At 42.9% G+C, this 18,112-nt stretch overlaps 1 protein-coding gene across 1 annotated transcript in view; it reads left to right on the top strand.

The window, feature by feature from the left end:
- The window catches only part of TRPC3 (transient receptor potential cation channel subfamily C member 3), a 45,141-nt gene that overhangs the window by 15,554 nt on the left and 11,475 nt on the right, over nt 1-18,112 (top strand). The window contains exons 2-8 of the mRNA XM_019668370.1: nt 2,256-2,420; nt 5,072-5,288; nt 6,619-6,852; nt 8,880-9,144; nt 12,046-12,241; nt 13,509-13,718; nt 16,774-16,857. Of these exons, the coding sequence (XP_019523915.1) occupies nt 2,256-2,420; nt 5,072-5,288; nt 6,619-6,852; nt 8,880-9,144; nt 12,046-12,241; nt 13,509-13,718; nt 16,774-16,857 (1,371 nt within the window). The remainder of the gene's footprint in view (nt 1-2,255; nt 2,421-5,071; nt 5,289-6,618; nt 6,853-8,879; nt 9,145-12,045; nt 12,242-13,508; nt 13,719-16,773; nt 16,858-18,112) is intronic.

The following is an 18,112-nucleotide window of genomic DNA, read 5'->3' on the forward strand; positions in this document are numbered from 1 at the left end:
AGACTGTTTTCAATACTGATTATTTATCTGGGCAGATATGTGGAGTCCAGGTCTCCTTTATCATAGCTTTTTTTCATATTCATTGATAGCTTACTGTGTGCCCTCAACCAGGGACCACTCATCACTTAGGGCAACACTGATGCCCCTGTTTTCATCCTCTTGTACCAAATGCCTAAGCCAGATACCCAGTGCCTGGCTCATGCGACAGGCTTTTAACATCCTGAAGAATGAATGAATGAATGAGACATTTAGGGTCTGTAGAGGAGAGGCGGATTTTTCCCACAGAAGGAGGGGTGAAGCAGGAAGGAAATGATCCAATAGATATAGGGACAGAAGGGGACATTTGGAAAGGTTTTAACAAGAATCCTAGGAAACTGCCACACAGACCCCAGGAAGCCTTCAGCCTTGAGCGTGGATGGCCACACACTTTATCATGAGTTCAAATAATGACTGCACTGACCTTGAAGTATTGTTCTCCAAAACCAGAACTTGGGAAGAGCGACAGAATCTTGAGCTTGGAAAGAAGATCTCATATATGCTTTGTAGCTGGCAATGACCAGTGGGCCTCGGGACCTGGGGTTTTTTTTATAACTGAATTGAAAGGAACTTACAAGATAAAATACTCTTTTTCACAGTAAGCTCATCAAACAAGAAAAGGTAGCATCTTCTGTTCAGTACTTTAACTCTCCCAGCCCCTACCAGTTTGTATTATTGAAAAAAAAATTGGTTAAGTATTTCAAATCTAGTATTTGTAGACTCACCCTCAACCACCTCTGTCGACGGGTCGTCAACTTCTGCACAGTGTGGCACACGGCTGCCACCAGAGTGGCCGTCATGGGCTTCCAGAGGGCAGGCACACCGGCGACGAGAGTGAGGATCTGGGGAATTTGTGCCTCCCTGCCAACCCTGGGGGATGAGATTTTATTTTTGGTTTGGGTTTTTTGTTTGTTTGTTTGTTTTTAATAGCACTCATGGGAAGTTATACACTGGTACATGAAATTCTCTTCATTGCCCTGTAGGTGTGCTCTTAATAAACAGCCAGATAACTTGCGGGATTGCCCAGAGTTACTAGGAATCGTTAGGGTCGGTACCTTGGTTCAAGGTGAGCCCCCTGCCTGGTGGGAGCTGTGGCTGCTCTCGGCTTCTCAGAGTTTGCAAAAGCCACCTCACAGGTACTTCCTAACAGGTTCACCATGACTGTTTGCTGTGTTTTAGCAAACAGCAACACCTTGACCCTTGGATCACTAAACACTCTTTTTAAAAAAATACATTGGTGCTCATAGTTGATTTGTGAATGACCCCGAATAATCCCTGAGCTTGGGCGGAGTGCACCTGGCCATTCAAAAAAAGGCAGATCCAGCTACAAATGGGCACCTTTGCACCTTTTGGTGTAGGGACCTTTCCATGGGCCTGATGACAGGGACACTCTGCTACCTGAATAAGGACAGGACCTTAAACAAGTCCCAGTTCTTCTAAGTAGATGCAGGCAGATGAGTTAACAAAATCAGACGGCAAAATAAAATACAATGGCAGGGACGAAATAAGTATAATTTGCTCATTTTTCCTGATTAGAATTGTAGTTATAAAATTATCACTGGAAATAAATGTTGGTGGTTTTTTTGACCTATGATAGAGGAAGCAATAAAAAGAGGACAGAGCACTGCAATAGATAGGAAGTGGCATTTGACGCCAGCTCTGAGGACCAGTGCAGCATGGACCGAGCATAACACCTGCAGGTTCATTGTCTTGTGGCAAATCTTTTGTGAATTTGCTGTGGCCATATCATGTGTATGTTTTCACATGTAGCATTTCAGGAGTTGTTCATGGAACTTAACACTTTTCTCTTTTAGCTGTAATCTACAATACAGCAAATAACTTCTTTTTTTTCTTTCCATTTGAACTGAATGACAAGTAAGCAGGCAGACAGCAAGACAGGACCACCTTTCCACAAAGGAAAGCGTATGTCACCCCGATTCCAGAGAGGAGTCTAAAGCATGGAGAGTTTCAAACAGAATTATAGGTCAGGTTGACATCAGTTTTACCCTCTTTTTTCCACTTTAGTTCTTCTATTGACGCTGAAGCACTTTTGAAAAATGGAGGGATGGTAAAGGAGAATATTACCAGAACCTTCCAGTGCCTGTATTCTGGGGAAATGTGCATTAATATATTTAGGACGGCACACACACTCAATAGTTGAACTGTCGACAGTGGTGCGGTAACCCACCTCCTCTTTCTCTCTCTCTCCCTCCCGACAGTTCGTGGCCCACCCCAACTGCCAGCAGCAGCTCCTGACCATCTGGTACGAGAACCTCTCAGGCCTGCGGGAACAGACCATCGCCATCAAGTGTCTGGTTGTGCTGGTCGTGGCCTTGGGCCTTCCGTTCCTCGCCATCGGCTACTGGCTCGCCCCTTGCAGCCGGGTACAGCTTTTTTACATGTTTCCTCCATGGTTCATGTACCGTGTCCTTTTGGGAGAAAAAAGGGCAAAGCTTCCTACTTAAGGCTCTTATCGGCTTTACCCTGAATGTTAATTGACTCAAGAACACGAGCTCTGCTTTTTAATGACCGGATCAATTCAAATAAGGATGAGAAAGGATTTGGTGCCTGCCGGTGGGATGGATCCCATTTGCAGGCATAGAATAATCAGGCTTTTAAGCTGGAGTCCCCATGGTACACGGGGAGAGCTGCCAGAGTGAAGTAGCATGTGTGCTGGCTGTCTGCACAGCTTAGCAAACAGAGTGGGCTGCGCTGGCCTAGGGGAGGGCGCCAGAAAACAGCCTGAGACCTGGAGGGCGCTCATTTTAACCCATCGACGCCATCCGAGGCTGAGTGTTTTAAGCCCACTCTTGCAAGTGTGGTCTTACCCAAAGTTCGCAAAAGTGCGTGTCGGGGTTCCCCGAGTTCTTCCTTCTTCAGAAGAAAATAAATGTAGAATTTGGGTGTGGGGCCTTTGATTTCTTTAGATTGCTTGTTTATTTCATTTTGCTTGAATCATTTTGTTCATGACCTCTCTCCCTCTCTCAACTTGCCAATACAGTCAAGTTGATTGTGCCTCAGAGACCCTGCACAAGATGTGGGAAGGGGTGCTAGTCATGCTGAGAGAACCTGCATTAGGTTAACAAAGGGCGCTTCCAGGAGAAGGCCAGGTCCTTTCATCGGAGATCCCTGAATCCTGTTGTTAGATTCCCAAACCTGGTTTGGTTTAAATCAGAGGCAGTTTCAGGCAAAATGAGTCAAGGCCCCTTCCGAATGACACTGGAAATCCGTCCTCCCTCTGGCTGGGCAGCCTCCCCGCAGAGCCCTGGTCCTCAGGCACCAGGATGTGCAAGAATACTCATCCATCACACTTTACGCTTGAGCTGCCCATGCAACTGAAAGCAGGAAGCTTGTCATTTTGATCAGCTTTGATGACTTGAGTTCCTTTGTTACAGGTCATGGAAAAGTACCTTAAGATTCCTCAAATACATAAACACTAAAAACTAATAAGTATCAGTAATATGAGAGAGCATGCATTAAAGCAAGAATCATTTCCCACTCTGGGGAAAAGGAATTGGAGAGTTCAGGTTTATAAGCGTTTGTCTCTTAGGGGCAGCTTAATCAGTGAAAATATTCCATCGGGTCTGGACTAGGCATCTTAAACCACTCCCTTTTTCTCGTCTCTCCTACGGGTGCAGCTGATGGTGTGGTGAACTCTCCACCCAGCAGAGAAGGGAAAGGAGCAAACTAGTCATTTGTACCCACATTTATACCTGCTAAACACCACCTGTCTGATGGTGAAAAGTCACAGCAAGATTTATCCACAGGTCGCCCATTTTTAGGATAGGTATGCTGCTTTCTTCTCGTGTTATTTAAAGTTTTAAAAGACCAACCTTTTGGAGACTTGGCAACTCCCAAGAAATCAGTCAGTGCTGTGAAAGAGCTACCCCAAATGTGCCCGCTGCAGCTGCCCGACAGCAAAGTGATATGTAAATGTGGCATTCATTTTCCTGTATCTAATATGGAAAACATGCATTCATCTGTGTGCATTCATGGTCCATGCTGGAAATGCCTGACATTCTTGGGTTATTTGTTGACATCAAGGTAAGGTTCAGGACATACAAAAACATTAGTTTGAAGTTGCAGTCTTTTAAATGTGATCTTGGCGCTTTTTAAGGTCACAGACTAAGTTGGAAGGTAGGGTCTGAGTATGTAGAATGGAGAACAGATTTGATAAATCTTCCAAATGTGCCTAATTTGTGGACCGTGGAAGCCCTGGGGACAGGAAAAATTGTTTTTCATTTCTCCTAGAACATTGGGCTTTTAAGGACATCCTACCACATGGGATTTTAAAGGCGTTACCTTAAAATAATTATAAACTGAACTTTAGAAATGCTCTTGTACTATTTATATGATATTCCAAACTCAGGGATGATCGTCAATTAAGTTAACCTACTTAGAGGTTTTAATCATTGTGTACGTCCCTCTTCTAATTGGGATAGTAACAGATAAAATATTTGTCTGGACTATAATATTTTCTGCCTTTTTTCTGTCATACAAAGCACAACTTGATTTTGGAATATTTAGACGTGAGAACTAAAATTTACTTCTGTAGCAGCAAGATTTCTTTTTTAATCTTAAAGGGTTTAATGCACTACAAACACATCAATACATTTGAATTACAAATGAACGACTCTACAAACTTACAATATTTCAATTATAAAGCAATAAAGAATTATACATTACAAATGTGGAGTTTCTTTTCCTGGACTCTAAAAACCTTGACTTTGCATGGTCTTTCAATGCAAAAATAAGAATAACCAGTATATCACCCATGCTTTCCAGAAATGCATCTGTTAGTGCAATATATCCTAAGACAAATCGGATACTTGGAAACAGGTGTGAATTATGTTTGGAGTATACATTCCCCTAAAAGAAGTAATTCTCACAATGTATAGCTCTTCCAAAACAGAAGCAAAGCTTTGAAAATATTCTCATTTTCCCTGTTTTTCTTTTATCCTGTATAGTAATTTTCATAAGTGGAAGCCAGACTTTTTCAAGTAAAAGTTTCCTCTTTTTTTTGGTCTTATTATAGCTGGGGAAAGTCCTGCGAAGCCCTTTCATGAAGTTCGTGGCTCACGCTGCTTCTTTTATCATCTTTCTGGGCCTGCTTGTGTTCAACGCTTCCGACAGATTTGAAGGCATCGCCACGCTGCCAAATGTCACCGTCATCGACTATCCCAAACAGATCTTCAGGGTGAAAACCACCCAGTTCACGTGGACGGAGATGCTGATTATGGTCTGGGTTCTTGGTAAGACTTTTATTTTAAGTAATCTAACTTCTACCAAAAACAAGGTCTATAGCACAATTTTCTATTTAAAATGTTACTGTACATAATGTGGTGGCAACATCACCATTGTTAGAGGAGCAGAATCACAAAAGAATAGAATAATTTGGCAACGTAAATCTATAAGGTATCCCTTAACACCAAATAAAATTTTGGGGGAGTAATATGAGCCTAGTATAAATAAATATACAATGTTTCAGAAATCTAACTTTAATTATTGAATAAAATGTAAGCTTTTTAATGTGACTCACTGTGATGATCAAATATTTTGAAATTTAAATATTTCAGTGGCTATTAACTGATGACTAAAGAATGTTTATATTGTTTTAGTTTCAGAGATTTTAGGAACGTGTCCATTTTCAGAACGTTTGTTACTTCACCTCACAATAGCCTGTTTTGAGTAGCTACACGTATGGTAAAGTAAAAATGATAAGCAATGTGAGAAAAAAAGAAAATTGGAACCATTTTATCTGTTGATCGCTAATCCAGAGTCACTTTTGTATGTTCTCCCTATGTCACCCAGCGTGTTTCGTGGTATCTTCTCAGGCCCTGATTTAATAGGTTGGTTCTTTCTCTCATTCACTCCTGTGGCCTCAATCTGGGTCAAGTAATTATTTTATAAATTTTATTCTGAGCCATTTCACTTCTTTTTAACCGTCCACAATATTTTCTCCTTACACAGTCAAGACAGGGACTGTGTTGTTCTCTTCTCCCCAGATGGGCTTTTCCTGCTTTCAGTTTCTTCATAACATGCTAAGGCCTTCCATGTAAGGTTCTCCTGTTTCCAGGGATGTTGCCCGCCTCCCCAGCGTGAAGCTGGAATGAGGAGAGTGGGAAGTGCAATGGTGTAAGTGTTCCTGGCTTACGGGGAAACTGTTCTTGTTAAAAGTGTACCGTGAGAGGCCCGTGTTGGGGCTGCTTCTCCAGTAATCGCTGTGGTTTGGTAATTAACCAATGTAGTTTTTTAAAGGTGAATTTCCCCTGTCCTCCAAACGTCTCATGGGACAAAATCGTTTGACTCGGAGAGCCTTCCTGGCCTATGTCCTGCTGCCCCTGCCCTCACCCCCTCAGCACGAGTGGCGCCATTTCTGGCGGCACACATCGAAGTGTGTTTCTCTGAGTTCTAACCTGGTGGAGTGACTCATTCCTCAGGTGGAAGTGTCTTCTTCCATTTAACGCTGCCCAGGGCGTCCGTGAGCGGGCGCTTCACGTACGGGGACTGATGGTGGACGAAATACGAGCTTCTCAGCCTAAGCCGAGAGGCCTAACGTGCATCCCCCGTGTGTCCGGGCAGGAATGATGTGGTCCGAGTGTAAGGAGCTCTGGCTGGAAGGACCGAGGGAATACATTTTGCAGCTGTGGAATGTGCTGGACTTTGGGATGCTGTCCATCTTTATCGCCGCTTTCACCGCCAGGTTCCTAGCTTTCCTTCAGGCAACGAAAGCACAGCAGTATGTGGACACTTACGTCCAAGAGAGCGACCTCAGTGAAGTTACCCTCCCACCCGAGATCCAGTATTTCACGTACGGTAAGTCAGTAGCCGCAGGGCCCGCTTATGCTTCAGGAGGGGCTTGGGCACCACGCTGTGGAAGGAAATGCCGGCGAAGAGTGTGTTCACTGTGCGAGGCGCGCTGAGTGTGTCTGGGCAGTGCGGAGAGATGAGCTTCAGGCCTGGATTCGTATCCAGGCCATGCCTCTCCCTTGCTGTGGGACTTCACTCAAGTTAATTTACTTCTCTGTGCCTGTTTTCACATCTATAAAAAGAAGGTGCTGCGAGGTGGGAGAAAATTACCTTTAAGCCTAACAACGTAATTATTATATACTCTCAGGACATGGAACCGTCTTAATGGGGGGGCGGGGCGCGGGTAGGCGGCGGGGAAGAGCTTGATAAACTGCTTGATGTGAAGGATGAGCCCCTGAGAGCATGGGTTCCCGGAGGTAAAATAGTAATAGGTGCTAACCCACTGAACAGGAGAGGGGCAGAAACATTCAGCAGAGCAGGAAGTAGGAGTGACCTAGTGCTGCAGTGACTGGGATGAGAATGTAAGCTCTGCGCACCTACAGAAATCTTGGAGAGGGTGTTGTGCTCCTCCTCCATGTGGCATGGGATGGAGTTGATGCCACACATCTGTAATCATGAGAGCAGGGATGCCTGCTGATACCCAGTGTGCAAGGACCCTGGTGCTTGTCCTGCCCAGCACATACCCACGTTAAGTAATGTTAGCCTCCCTCCCCCTGCGGCCAAGCTGGGGAACCACAGTTGGCACACGTGCATATAGTTGTAAAATCTCCAATCTGGAAAATACTTCAGAAATGAGGGTCTCACCTTAATTTTACAGATAAGGAAACTGAGGCACAGAGTTTAAATGTGTTCTGATTGTGAAGCATAGCTCTTTGTAAGTGAAATTAAGGCTTGCATTGTGATGAGGACAAGCAGCCTGTTACTGCTAGTGAAGAAGGCTGGGTGTCTGCTCCGAAGTATTATATAAGGTGTACATTTCACACATTGTAAACTTTAAACTCAGTATCTCTCATTGTCAGCAAGCAAAGAGGAGGCCAGATCAACTGAACAAATGACCACCATTTATAGTTAAAGAATTAACTGAGATTGCATTTTTGTGTTGTATGTATCTTGACTGTCACAATAACCTATTTATTTAAATGTATTCATGTATATTTAATGACTCATCTGGAGGGAAATTTGTGAATTCAGGCTGCACTACTTATTATGTGTGTGATCTTGATCAAGTTTTTCACCTTTCTAAGTCTTGGTCTCTGCATCTCTAAAAAGAGGATGATAGCATCAATAGGATCATTGAAAGCAGTGTCCAATACATATTAAACATAGGTTTGCACAAAATTAACCACATTCTGTTTCATTGACCTTCCAAGGAAATGGGTAGAGTCTGCTGTGAACTTGCTAAGTGACCTTGAAAGGGATGTTAGGGTCCTCATTTTGAATCAATATCCAAAATTTTTGCACCTCAATAGTAGTTTACATTGTCCAGGACTAAGTTATATCATGCTCAGATATCCTGTTGACAGCACCATTGTGGTTCAGTGACATTCTCACTCCTCGTAAGATGACAATTTACTGCATAATCTGTGAGAGTAACTGATTTCCCCACCAAATATGGAAAATAAGTTTGTGCCAACTGAGCCTGTAGGATGACAAACTGGCTGATCAATAAATCTAGTAACAAAGGGGGCAAATCAGTCAGGTCTGGTGTTTTGTCATTCTGACTCAGTCTGTGTCTAATGAAGAGTTTTGACCTCTTGCTTCATCTTTTGCACTTCATTCTGTTTCTGCTCAATGTGCAATCAGCTTAGTATCTTTATAATAGCGTTCCCACCACTGAAAGAATTCGTATGAATGTAGAAATCATCTGTTTCTGGTTTAACACAAGCAATAGTGCCCAGACCATTAATTAAATCTAGAGTCGTTTCCACTGAGATATCAACCACCTACCCACAAAATAGCTCCTATTTACGGTATTGATTTTGCATAGGTAGCAGTGGATGGAAGGTTCACTGTTCATCTCTCTCTTTTTCTAGCCAGAGATAAGTGGCTCCCTTCTGACCCTCAGATCATATCTGAAGGCCTCTACGCCATCGCCGTCGTGCTCAGCTTCTCCCGGATCGCCTACATCCTGCCTGCGAATGAGAGCTTTGGCCCCTTGCAGATCTCTCTGGGCAGGACCGTGAAGGACATCTTCAAGTTCATGGTCCTCTTTATTATGGTCTTTCTTGCCTTTATGATTGGCATGTTCATACTTTATTCTTACTACCTTGGGGCCAAAGTCAATGCTGCTTTTACCACGTAAGTAAGACATAAAAAAGATACAATGAAAAAAAAGAAAAAAATCTCAGTGACTGTCGTAAAGATGTTTTTAAGAGCAGAAAAAACCCCCAAAAAACATCTATTAAAAAGTTAATGCCTGCAGGCCGGCCGGTTAGCTCAGTTGGTTAGAGCGCAGGGCTCATAACACCAAGGGTGCCGGTTCGATCCCCACATGGGCCACTGAGATGCACCCTCCACAACTAGGTTGAAACAACTGCTCAACTCGGAGCTGACAGGTCCTGGAAAAACACACTGCTCCCCAATAAAAATAAATAAGTTAGTGCCTGTGTGTGGTTACGTCGCTCCAGAGGCACCGCTCTTTGGGCCTAGTGAGCATTTGACCACAGCACAGATCAGAATTTGGAAAAATCCTAGATGAAACTGGCGATTTTGAAAGAGTTGGGTAACACATTTGTAATACCGGATGTCTCTGACATTCTGTATGACATTCAATTCAGTTTTGTCATTTTTGTAGCAATTGCTATTTCAAAAAAGAAGCATTGGCTTTATTTTAATGTAGCATGAATCAGTAAAGGAGTCGAGTAAGAAGAAATTCTAGCTAAATGTGTACAGCCCACTGTAATGGTAATACTGTTTCCTTCCTTTAATCCTGCTGCTGGTTTCTGCACTGGTGACTTACCTCCCCCAGGCAGTCTTCCTTGATTATTGATTAAGCTTCCTCAGTCTTTGTCCTTTTAAGTTCCCTCAGCATGGAGACATCCGGGATTGTGAGGTTCGCTCTCACCCATCCGTGTTCAGTTGTCACGGGGGTGGGCTCTCCCTCTGTATTGCAGTCCTTGCAGGCGGGGACATCATAAGCCCCTCCTGCCTCCCTTTGCACCCTGTAACGCCACAGCTGGAAACTAAAGGTCTCTGGAGACTAAATAAGAGCCCTTCCAGACATCTAAGTTGTTTGAAATGAATTTTTCCAAATAGTTAATATAGAGCAGGTCTTAAGGGGGAAAGACAGCTGAGACTGACTGTGCTTGTAATGGATTAAAAAATATGTTTGAACCCAGTAGGGGAAGGACAGGGAGATCCTGCATGCAACGCTGCCCCTTTGAACTCTAGGAGAGCTCATTTTATGGCTTACACGTTCTTCACGGTTTTCTGTGAAGACTGGCAACACGATACATGGGAAGGACGGCTCAGACACCAGGCGGACCTGGAGTGGATGCTGGCTCTCCTGTGCTCTTAGCTGTGGCGTTTGGCCAAGCTACTTACCATTTCTCCGTTAGTTCCCTTGTTTTTAAAATAAGCACTAAAAGTTGAAATCAGGCCATCATGAGGACGTAAGGTAATTTGTGTGCAGCCTCTTGCCCGCAGTAGGAGCTCAGGACCGGCCAGCATCCTCTCCTTTTCACCATCCCTCTCTCCCCACACACGTAGATTCTCCCCAAAAGTGGGGGCGGGAAGGCTTGCCAAAGAGAAGGAGGAAGAAGGCGGACAATTTTGTGATGCTGTTAAATTAATGGCAGGAGCCAAGAGCTTAGAGCGTTTCTTAGCCCCCTCCCGGCATCTGTGCTGTGACGTCACACAATCCAATGTTTTATAACAGAGAGTAACTCTGTAGGAACAGGAGCCTTTTATGCAACCCTCCATCCCAAGGATCTAGAAAGACTTGTAAAACATAGGAGGTGCTCCATTGATGTTTGTTGAATGAATGAACTAACACACTAGTACTAAAAAATGTATATAGAATCTGTTATATAAGAAATCAAAAAAGCACTGATTCCATAAACCTTTCTCTGGAAAAAAGGACTTACCTTTGACCCCTCCTTTGCAATGGAATTCAACATATGTAATTGTTTAATTTAAGAATTAGTCTTGCGATTCACAGACCAAGGATTACAACTGGGTTATATGACAAAACCAGCCAAACTTGATTGGCAAAAGTCACTTCCCTGATACAAGTAGGGAATTAGTCTGGGGCGGGTCTAAGTGCTCATTGCTGTGATGGAAGAACCAGGAAGTAGATGATATAAATGAGGCGAAAAGAAGAAGAATCTTTCATTCTGTTGCTTCCTCTTCATTTCCACCAAGCATAAGTGTTAGCTAGGTAATATATTTTGGTGACAAAAATTCATCTGCAGAGGTGCCTGTGCCTCCTCCTCCCCCGTGGACCCCAGGCTCTCAATGCCCCTTAGTTTCCAGAGGCAAAGGTTTTTGGGGGGCATTTTCAGAGATAGTTCTTTGCATAAACGAGAATATGAGTATTTGTATGCCCCACTTTTTTGTTCAGATTGTAGACTGTTTCACACTTGCTTATTTTTTCACATTAGTCTTTGTCTCAGCTGTTGTCTTATAGAAACACATGAAGATAGATCCGTCATTTTCCCAACTGGCTGCATAGTATCCCATCATACAGATGTCCCAGAATTATTTTCACACTCCCCCATTGATGGATATTTAGGTTGTTTTCATTCTTTCCTACTGCCATGCTACAAGGAATATGTTTGTGCATACATTTTTGACGTGGGTATGTAATTTTAATTCCGACCTTGTTCTATTCCAGAAAACCTGATTTAAATTTCTAAACCCTACAAAATCAAACCCCAAACTTTCATCCTTCTAGGAAAAAGGAGTGAGTTATTATGGCATGATTTCAGCTTTCCCCTGCTGAGTTCAGAGAATTTTCACGTGATGATACCATACAGCAAAGCTAGGCATTGGCACAGTTTAATCATGAGTTCCTGAAAACTTGAAAGGACAATTTCCATTAAATATTATGGTAAAACAATTCTCAGCGTTTATGATGATTGTATTTTATGATGGCATGTTACATCTGTACAGTATTCAGACCCTAACTTGCATTTACTTTTGATATTTTGCTAATGAATAGTGTTCATTTACTTACTGTGTACCTTATTCTTTCAACAGTGTGGAAGAAAGTTTCAAGACTTTGTTTTGGTCCATATTTGGGTTGTCGGAAGTGACTTCTGTCGTGCTCAAATACGATCACAAGTTCATAGAGAACATTGGCTACGTTCTGTATGGAATCTACAATGTAACCATGGTGGTCGTTTTACTCAACATGCTAATTGCTATGATTAACAGCTCATACCAAGAAATTGAGGTAAACCTGTTTCCTGCCCATGGGGTCTGTCCTTACCATCCCGTCTTAAATGGCATAGCATGTCTGCTTCTGTGCCCTGTGGGGGAGCTCCAGCCCGTGGAGACAGAGAGGCTGATACCAGACAGAGGGACCCTGGGCCTTTCTCCGTATTTTCCATCTGGATGGATAGGCAGGCACCTTTCAGGGTCTTCTAGGAGCTCAGCGGGGGTCCCATGAATTTATCATCGCTCAGGTGTATTTCAGAAGTTCTGAAATTAGCGGCTAGTATTGGCTGTAGGGATATCGTTCTTCCTCTGTTAGCCAGCAACCACCTGACAGATCCTGGTAGAGGAATGACGAGGTATCTGGAGAGCTGATGATGCTCTTAACCAGTCAGAATTTTTGGAATGCTAGAAATCACTTCGTGCTTTGGGTTGGGCAGGGTTGGCAGCTTTCTTCATCATTGTACGTGTTTCCTCATGTCCTCCAGTTTAGCGTTCAGCTCTAGTGCTTCGCTGTGTGGTAAGTCCACTAAATTTCTCTGTGTGTTTTGGAAACACGTAGTGTTCCCGAAGCAGAAGTGAAGTCCTCCAGAAATGAGAACTGTGGTACCCTGCACACCTGCCTGGGTATGGCAGTGGCCGCCTAGGAGGCGGGCAGTGAGTGAGCCAACTCCCCCCGCCTGTGGCCCCCTCCTCTCCATTCTTTCCTGTGCCCATCACCGTGGGCAGCGCTGAGGATGAAAAGTAATATACGACAGGAGCCAGCCACTGAGGGCCTTTGGTGATGTCAGACGCATAAACTCCCAAGTGCATCCACCTGAGTACCATTTTCCTCTTTGCCCTTGGGGTACATATGCTGCATCTACAGTGTGGCTTGGATGGATCTGTAACAGCTGAGGAGGGAGGGTGGGCAGAGAGCGGGGGATTCTTGTTGAATACGCACACTTGGCTGGTTGGGGAGGGAGGAATTCATCTTCTCATCCTTGACTCTGAATTTTTCTTGTGTTGTTGCCTTGTTTTTGGATGGCGGGCAGGAAATTCTTGTTAAATTTCAGTGGGTACAGACAGAAACATATGGGAGAGAAACTTTTTTAAAAATGGGTATTATAAAAGTGGTACTCGGAATATTATGTAGGCCAATAGAGATGATATGCAGACAAACATATATATGTCACTTATCTATTTCAAAAGCACAAGTTTTAAGGTTTTGTAAGACCCTACTGGAATCAATTACTAAAATACTTAGTTTTTAAAATGAGTTATTTCTTTTCTGTTTTGTGACACAGGATGACAGTGATGTAGAATGGAAGTTTGCTCGTTCAAAACTTTGGCTGTCTTATTTTGATGATGGAAAAACCTTACCTCCACCCTTCAGCCTAGTTCCCAGCCCAAAGTCATTCGTGTATTTCATCATGCGGGTCATTAACTTTTCCAAATGCAGGAGGAGAAGGCTCCAGAAGGACATAGAAATGGGAATGGGGAACTCCAAGTCCAGGGTAGGTCTTGGAAACTCACCACGACCGCAAGCTAAATGGTCTGTCTTTCTCCTTGTCTTTTGATGTTTGTTCAGTATTTTTTTATGTTAGAAGACGTTGCAAGTTACTGTCCATTCCATAGTCTTTCATAGACTAATACTTAATATCTTCATAGTGTCTTAAGAAGTCACTTAGTCTATGCCTTGCTTTTGGTCAGAATTTCATGTGAACTACCAGATTAAAAACAAACAAAAAACCTCTTTAACTTGTTAAGAGAAAACAGAACAGGTATTATTAGAAAACACTCAGGGCTTTTTTGTGTGTGTTCCATGCTTCATAGCTGTTACTCTGAAGTTAAATAATTTTAATCTCACGTTTTTCTCTTGGTTGTGTGTATAGTTCTCCTCTACCATATTCTTGTTTGTAGAAACCCTTTATTGGGTTAAATACTCTTTTCTTCCTTCAATATTATAAAATTGATACAGGACTCAGAGTATCCTCACATATTAATCATAAGTACCCCTTTTATAAGTAACCAAGAATGGTGTGTCCTTGTGTTGTGCCAATTGAGTCAAACTCATGAACAAAGATGGGTTTTGTGATAACACCTGATTATCATGAACTTAATTTTCAGAGATAGACTTGGTACATGAGACAGAAGGATATGGGCAGAACCTCGAAGAATAGGGATCGAGGCAGATAGGAGCAGTGTGTGTGGGGTTAAAATATAAATTTTGCTTAAAGTTGCGAAAATGGTCTGTACTCCTTGGATCCATGAGACAGCAATGTCATCTCCACAAAGTACATGCCTTCTTGAGCAGAGGTAGATATTTTTTGTCAGTTGAAGCTGGGGAAAAAGACTAGATTTGTGTTTCATTTCTCACTTTTTAAAATACATGTGCCTTTCCAAGATGTGTAATATACCCTGACATCTTATTTTTTAAGAAGGTGGCCTTTCAAACCTTTTTTTGTTTGACCTGGATATGGGCGCTTAAGGCTATTAGGTTGCAAGGCAGTGATGGGCCGTGATTTCAAATAATACCGCCTATGTACCCAGGGAGAAGCAGTATATGTACGGAAGAGAGCCTGGGCGTTAGGCCTGGGTGTGAATCCTGGTGCTTACGGCTTATTAGCAAGTACCATGGATAAATGACGTGGTCACTCTGAGCCTTAATTGTCTCATCTGAAAGGGAAAGCTTCGTAGGGTTCTTGAGAGGATGATGTGAGATGTCGAAAGTTCCAGCCTGAACAAATATCAGTGCCCTTCCTCATTCACAGTTTACAAAGTGCTTTGCTGTACATTTGAACCTCATGCAACGCTGTGAGGTAGGTATAACTATTATTCCCATTTTATAGATAAGACTGCTCGAGCTGCTCTAGGAACTCACTTCTGCAAGGTCACAGGGGCTCGCCAGTGCGGGGGGGTAGCTGTTTTCTTCAGCCGCCTAGCTCTCTCTCCTGCCCCTGGCTGCGCTCTGGCTTGGGTACTGCCATACTTCCTTCCCCATGGGGGGCACCCTCAGCTGCAGGGTTTCTTAAAGGGGCCAGGCTCTAATTGTCACCTTGGGCAACTCCTGCAACTGCTGACTTTGACTTTGTTTCTCTGCGGATTTATTAACTGAGGCTTCATTCTTTTAAAAGGAGGCCTCGCAAGCATGGGAACGCATAGCTCTGGCACTCACACCTTAATGTTATCTTTCTGTCGGTAACTGATTTCACTGACTTCATTCCTGATGTTGTCATAATGTAGAAGGGGGAAGTATGAACAGTCAGGTTGCAAGGAGGGCATTCAGGTAGCATGGGACTACCTAGACCCTGTAAGGGAAACACGGCTTGTGTCAGGGCTGTGAGGGGAGCAGACGGGCTCCATTCAGGCATTCAGGGTGTCCTCTCCTGCCCGGATTGCACCATTCGCAGGAAGGCTTTTCTCGGAGAGGTTGCTGGACGTGGAAGGAAGGCTGAGCTCTGATCTCCCAGGAGCCACGCCCCTTGGCTTCCCAGTCTCTAATACCTGGTTAGAAACTGCCATTTTGATTATATTTTTTTTAATTGTGTGCGGAGCTGTTTAAATCTCTTTAATGTTACTCATATTCATAGCTACTCTTTGTGAATTGAATTTAGCAAAAAAATCGGAGCAGTTATATGTTTCTGTTTTTCTTTTTTAGAAGAAAGAAAGGAGCCTCCAGAAATCTTTGGTGCTAACCTATACAGCTAACCTCAGTCCGCGGTCACATACTGACCCCCAGTGGCTGCTGGGAGAGTTAACTTTGTCAGCCAAGGTTCTTCTGGCTTGTGAGGCCCCCAGCACCCACGGCTTCCTGAGCTATGACGGTGGGGAGGCAGGTGGCAGATTAATACATATTTTTAGATAGGGGCTCCTGCCTTTGAATCACACCTTATAGGTAGCAACTTGCCCAAGAATAAGAGGCAGGCAGGCCCTGCTCGCTATCTGAGAAGGACAGACGGGAACCATGTGGGACTTGCTTCCTCTTCCTGCTTACTCAAAGTTAAACCTTAAAAAGAAAGAGAGAAAAGAAAAGATTACCAACGTTCTTTAGCCCAGTTCTCTCCAAAGTTGTGAACCTAGAACTCAGTAGAAGGTCAAGATACTTGGGAAGACGTGTTCATTTGGGCAGATATTTTAGGGTTACACAATACTAAGTGATGCCCTCTGAACTTGTGGTGTGTTTCCATTCAAGGACAGGAGAGGAACGTAGGGGTGGAGTCGCTTCTGTGCAACTTGGCCTTGTAGGTGCTGTGAATACATTAAGGTCAAGTATACAAGGTCCCCAGGAGCACTTAACGTTTGGCACGAGCCGACTTTGTAAAACCTATTTCCGGCGAAGCGGTCTTGTCACAGTACATCTTGCCAATATGTTGATAAACATGAGCGTTCTGCTCACATTAATTTTTACCTTGGGAAATATATTAAATCACCTATAAAACTCAGTGTCTACAAAATGTTCCTCGGAAATGTGGACTCCAGAAATATTATCAAGGAGATGAAAGTAGATTATATTTTTGATTTCCAAATGAATGTATTCTAATTTACTAGGTTAATTGTATTTTTTCCTAGTTAAACCTCTTCACTCAGTCTAACTCAAGAGTTTTTGAATCACACAGTTTTAACAGCATTCTCAATCAGCCAACACGTTATCAGGTAAGCATTCATTAGACATACCTCTTTTTCTGTTTGTAATTCCGTGTGTGTTTGTGTGTGAATAGTGCGTGGATGTCGATTCTTCGGATGTACTATAAGGATGGAATGGAACAGAGAAAACAGAATGTTAGTTGCAGAGAATTTTAGAAATCAGAGTCCAAGTTCTTTGTTTTTCTAGCTGTGGAAGAAGAATTTCTTTGCCGTCTTGAAAGCAAAGTGTTGCCACCGTTTCCAAAAGACACTGTGCGACCCCCTGAGCTGGAGACAGCAGTGGGAGATGCAGTGTATTTGGAAAATAATGCCCTGATAGATATTGTCCAGGTTGCTCTTTCAGGTAGTCCATTTTTCAAAAGATCCTTAGGCTACAGTTTCACCAGCACTACAAAATATCTTTTGCACTTTGATATCGGATGTGACATTTGAACACTGTTCTCCAACTCAGAAGCAGGTATAGTCCTTTATTTTCCAGGTGGTTGATCACGTTTGATTATCAAATCTTTACATTTCTAGTGTGTTCAGGATCACAAGAATGAGGATCAAAAAATGTATAATGTGTGATGGTGAATAGCTGTCGTCCTCTTCGTATGCTTTTCTTGGAAACAGCAAATTGTGCAGCATTGCTTGGCACACTGCCAAAGGTTTACTTTTTAATGGTTATATTATTTTCCATTATATGGTTCTACTTAATTTATCAGTGCTCTGTTGATGAAAATACAGGATATTGCCATACTGCAGTAAGTAATCTTGTGTATGTGACATGAAATGTGCAAATCTATGGCGTTGTATGGTTAAAGTGTATGTGCATTCTAATTTTTTAGCTCTTATCAAACTGATTTTGATGAAGTTTGTGCCAGTTTACATTCTTAAAATAAATGTATGAGAGTGCCTATTTCCTCAATTTCCCAACAGTGTGTTACCAAAAGTTTTTATTTTGGCCAGATAGGTGAAAATGGTATCACAGTGTAGTTTTACTTTACATTCTTTATCATTAATGAACTTGACCATCTTTTTATGTTTGGTGTTCTATATGCTTAAAACCCAATGCATATTTACCTTTCTTGATGGGCTTTTTGCTATAAACTAAGAGGAATTCTTTTAAGAATTAATTAATTCTTTTAAGAAAATCAGCCCTGGGGTGGCCAGTTAGCTCAGGTGGTTAGAGTGCAGTGCTCATAACACCAAGGTTGCCAGTTCAATCCCCTCATGGGCTATGGGGCACCGCCCTCCACAACTAGATTGAAGACAACTACTTGAC

The sequence above is a fragment of the Hipposideros armiger genome, unplaced genomic scaffold (genome assembly GCF_001890085.2).
Source record: "Hipposideros armiger isolate ML-2016 unplaced genomic scaffold, ASM189008v1 scaffold_1, whole genome shotgun sequence".
NCBI classification, from domain to species: domain Eukaryota; kingdom Metazoa; phylum Chordata; class Mammalia; order Chiroptera; family Hipposideridae; genus Hipposideros; species Hipposideros armiger.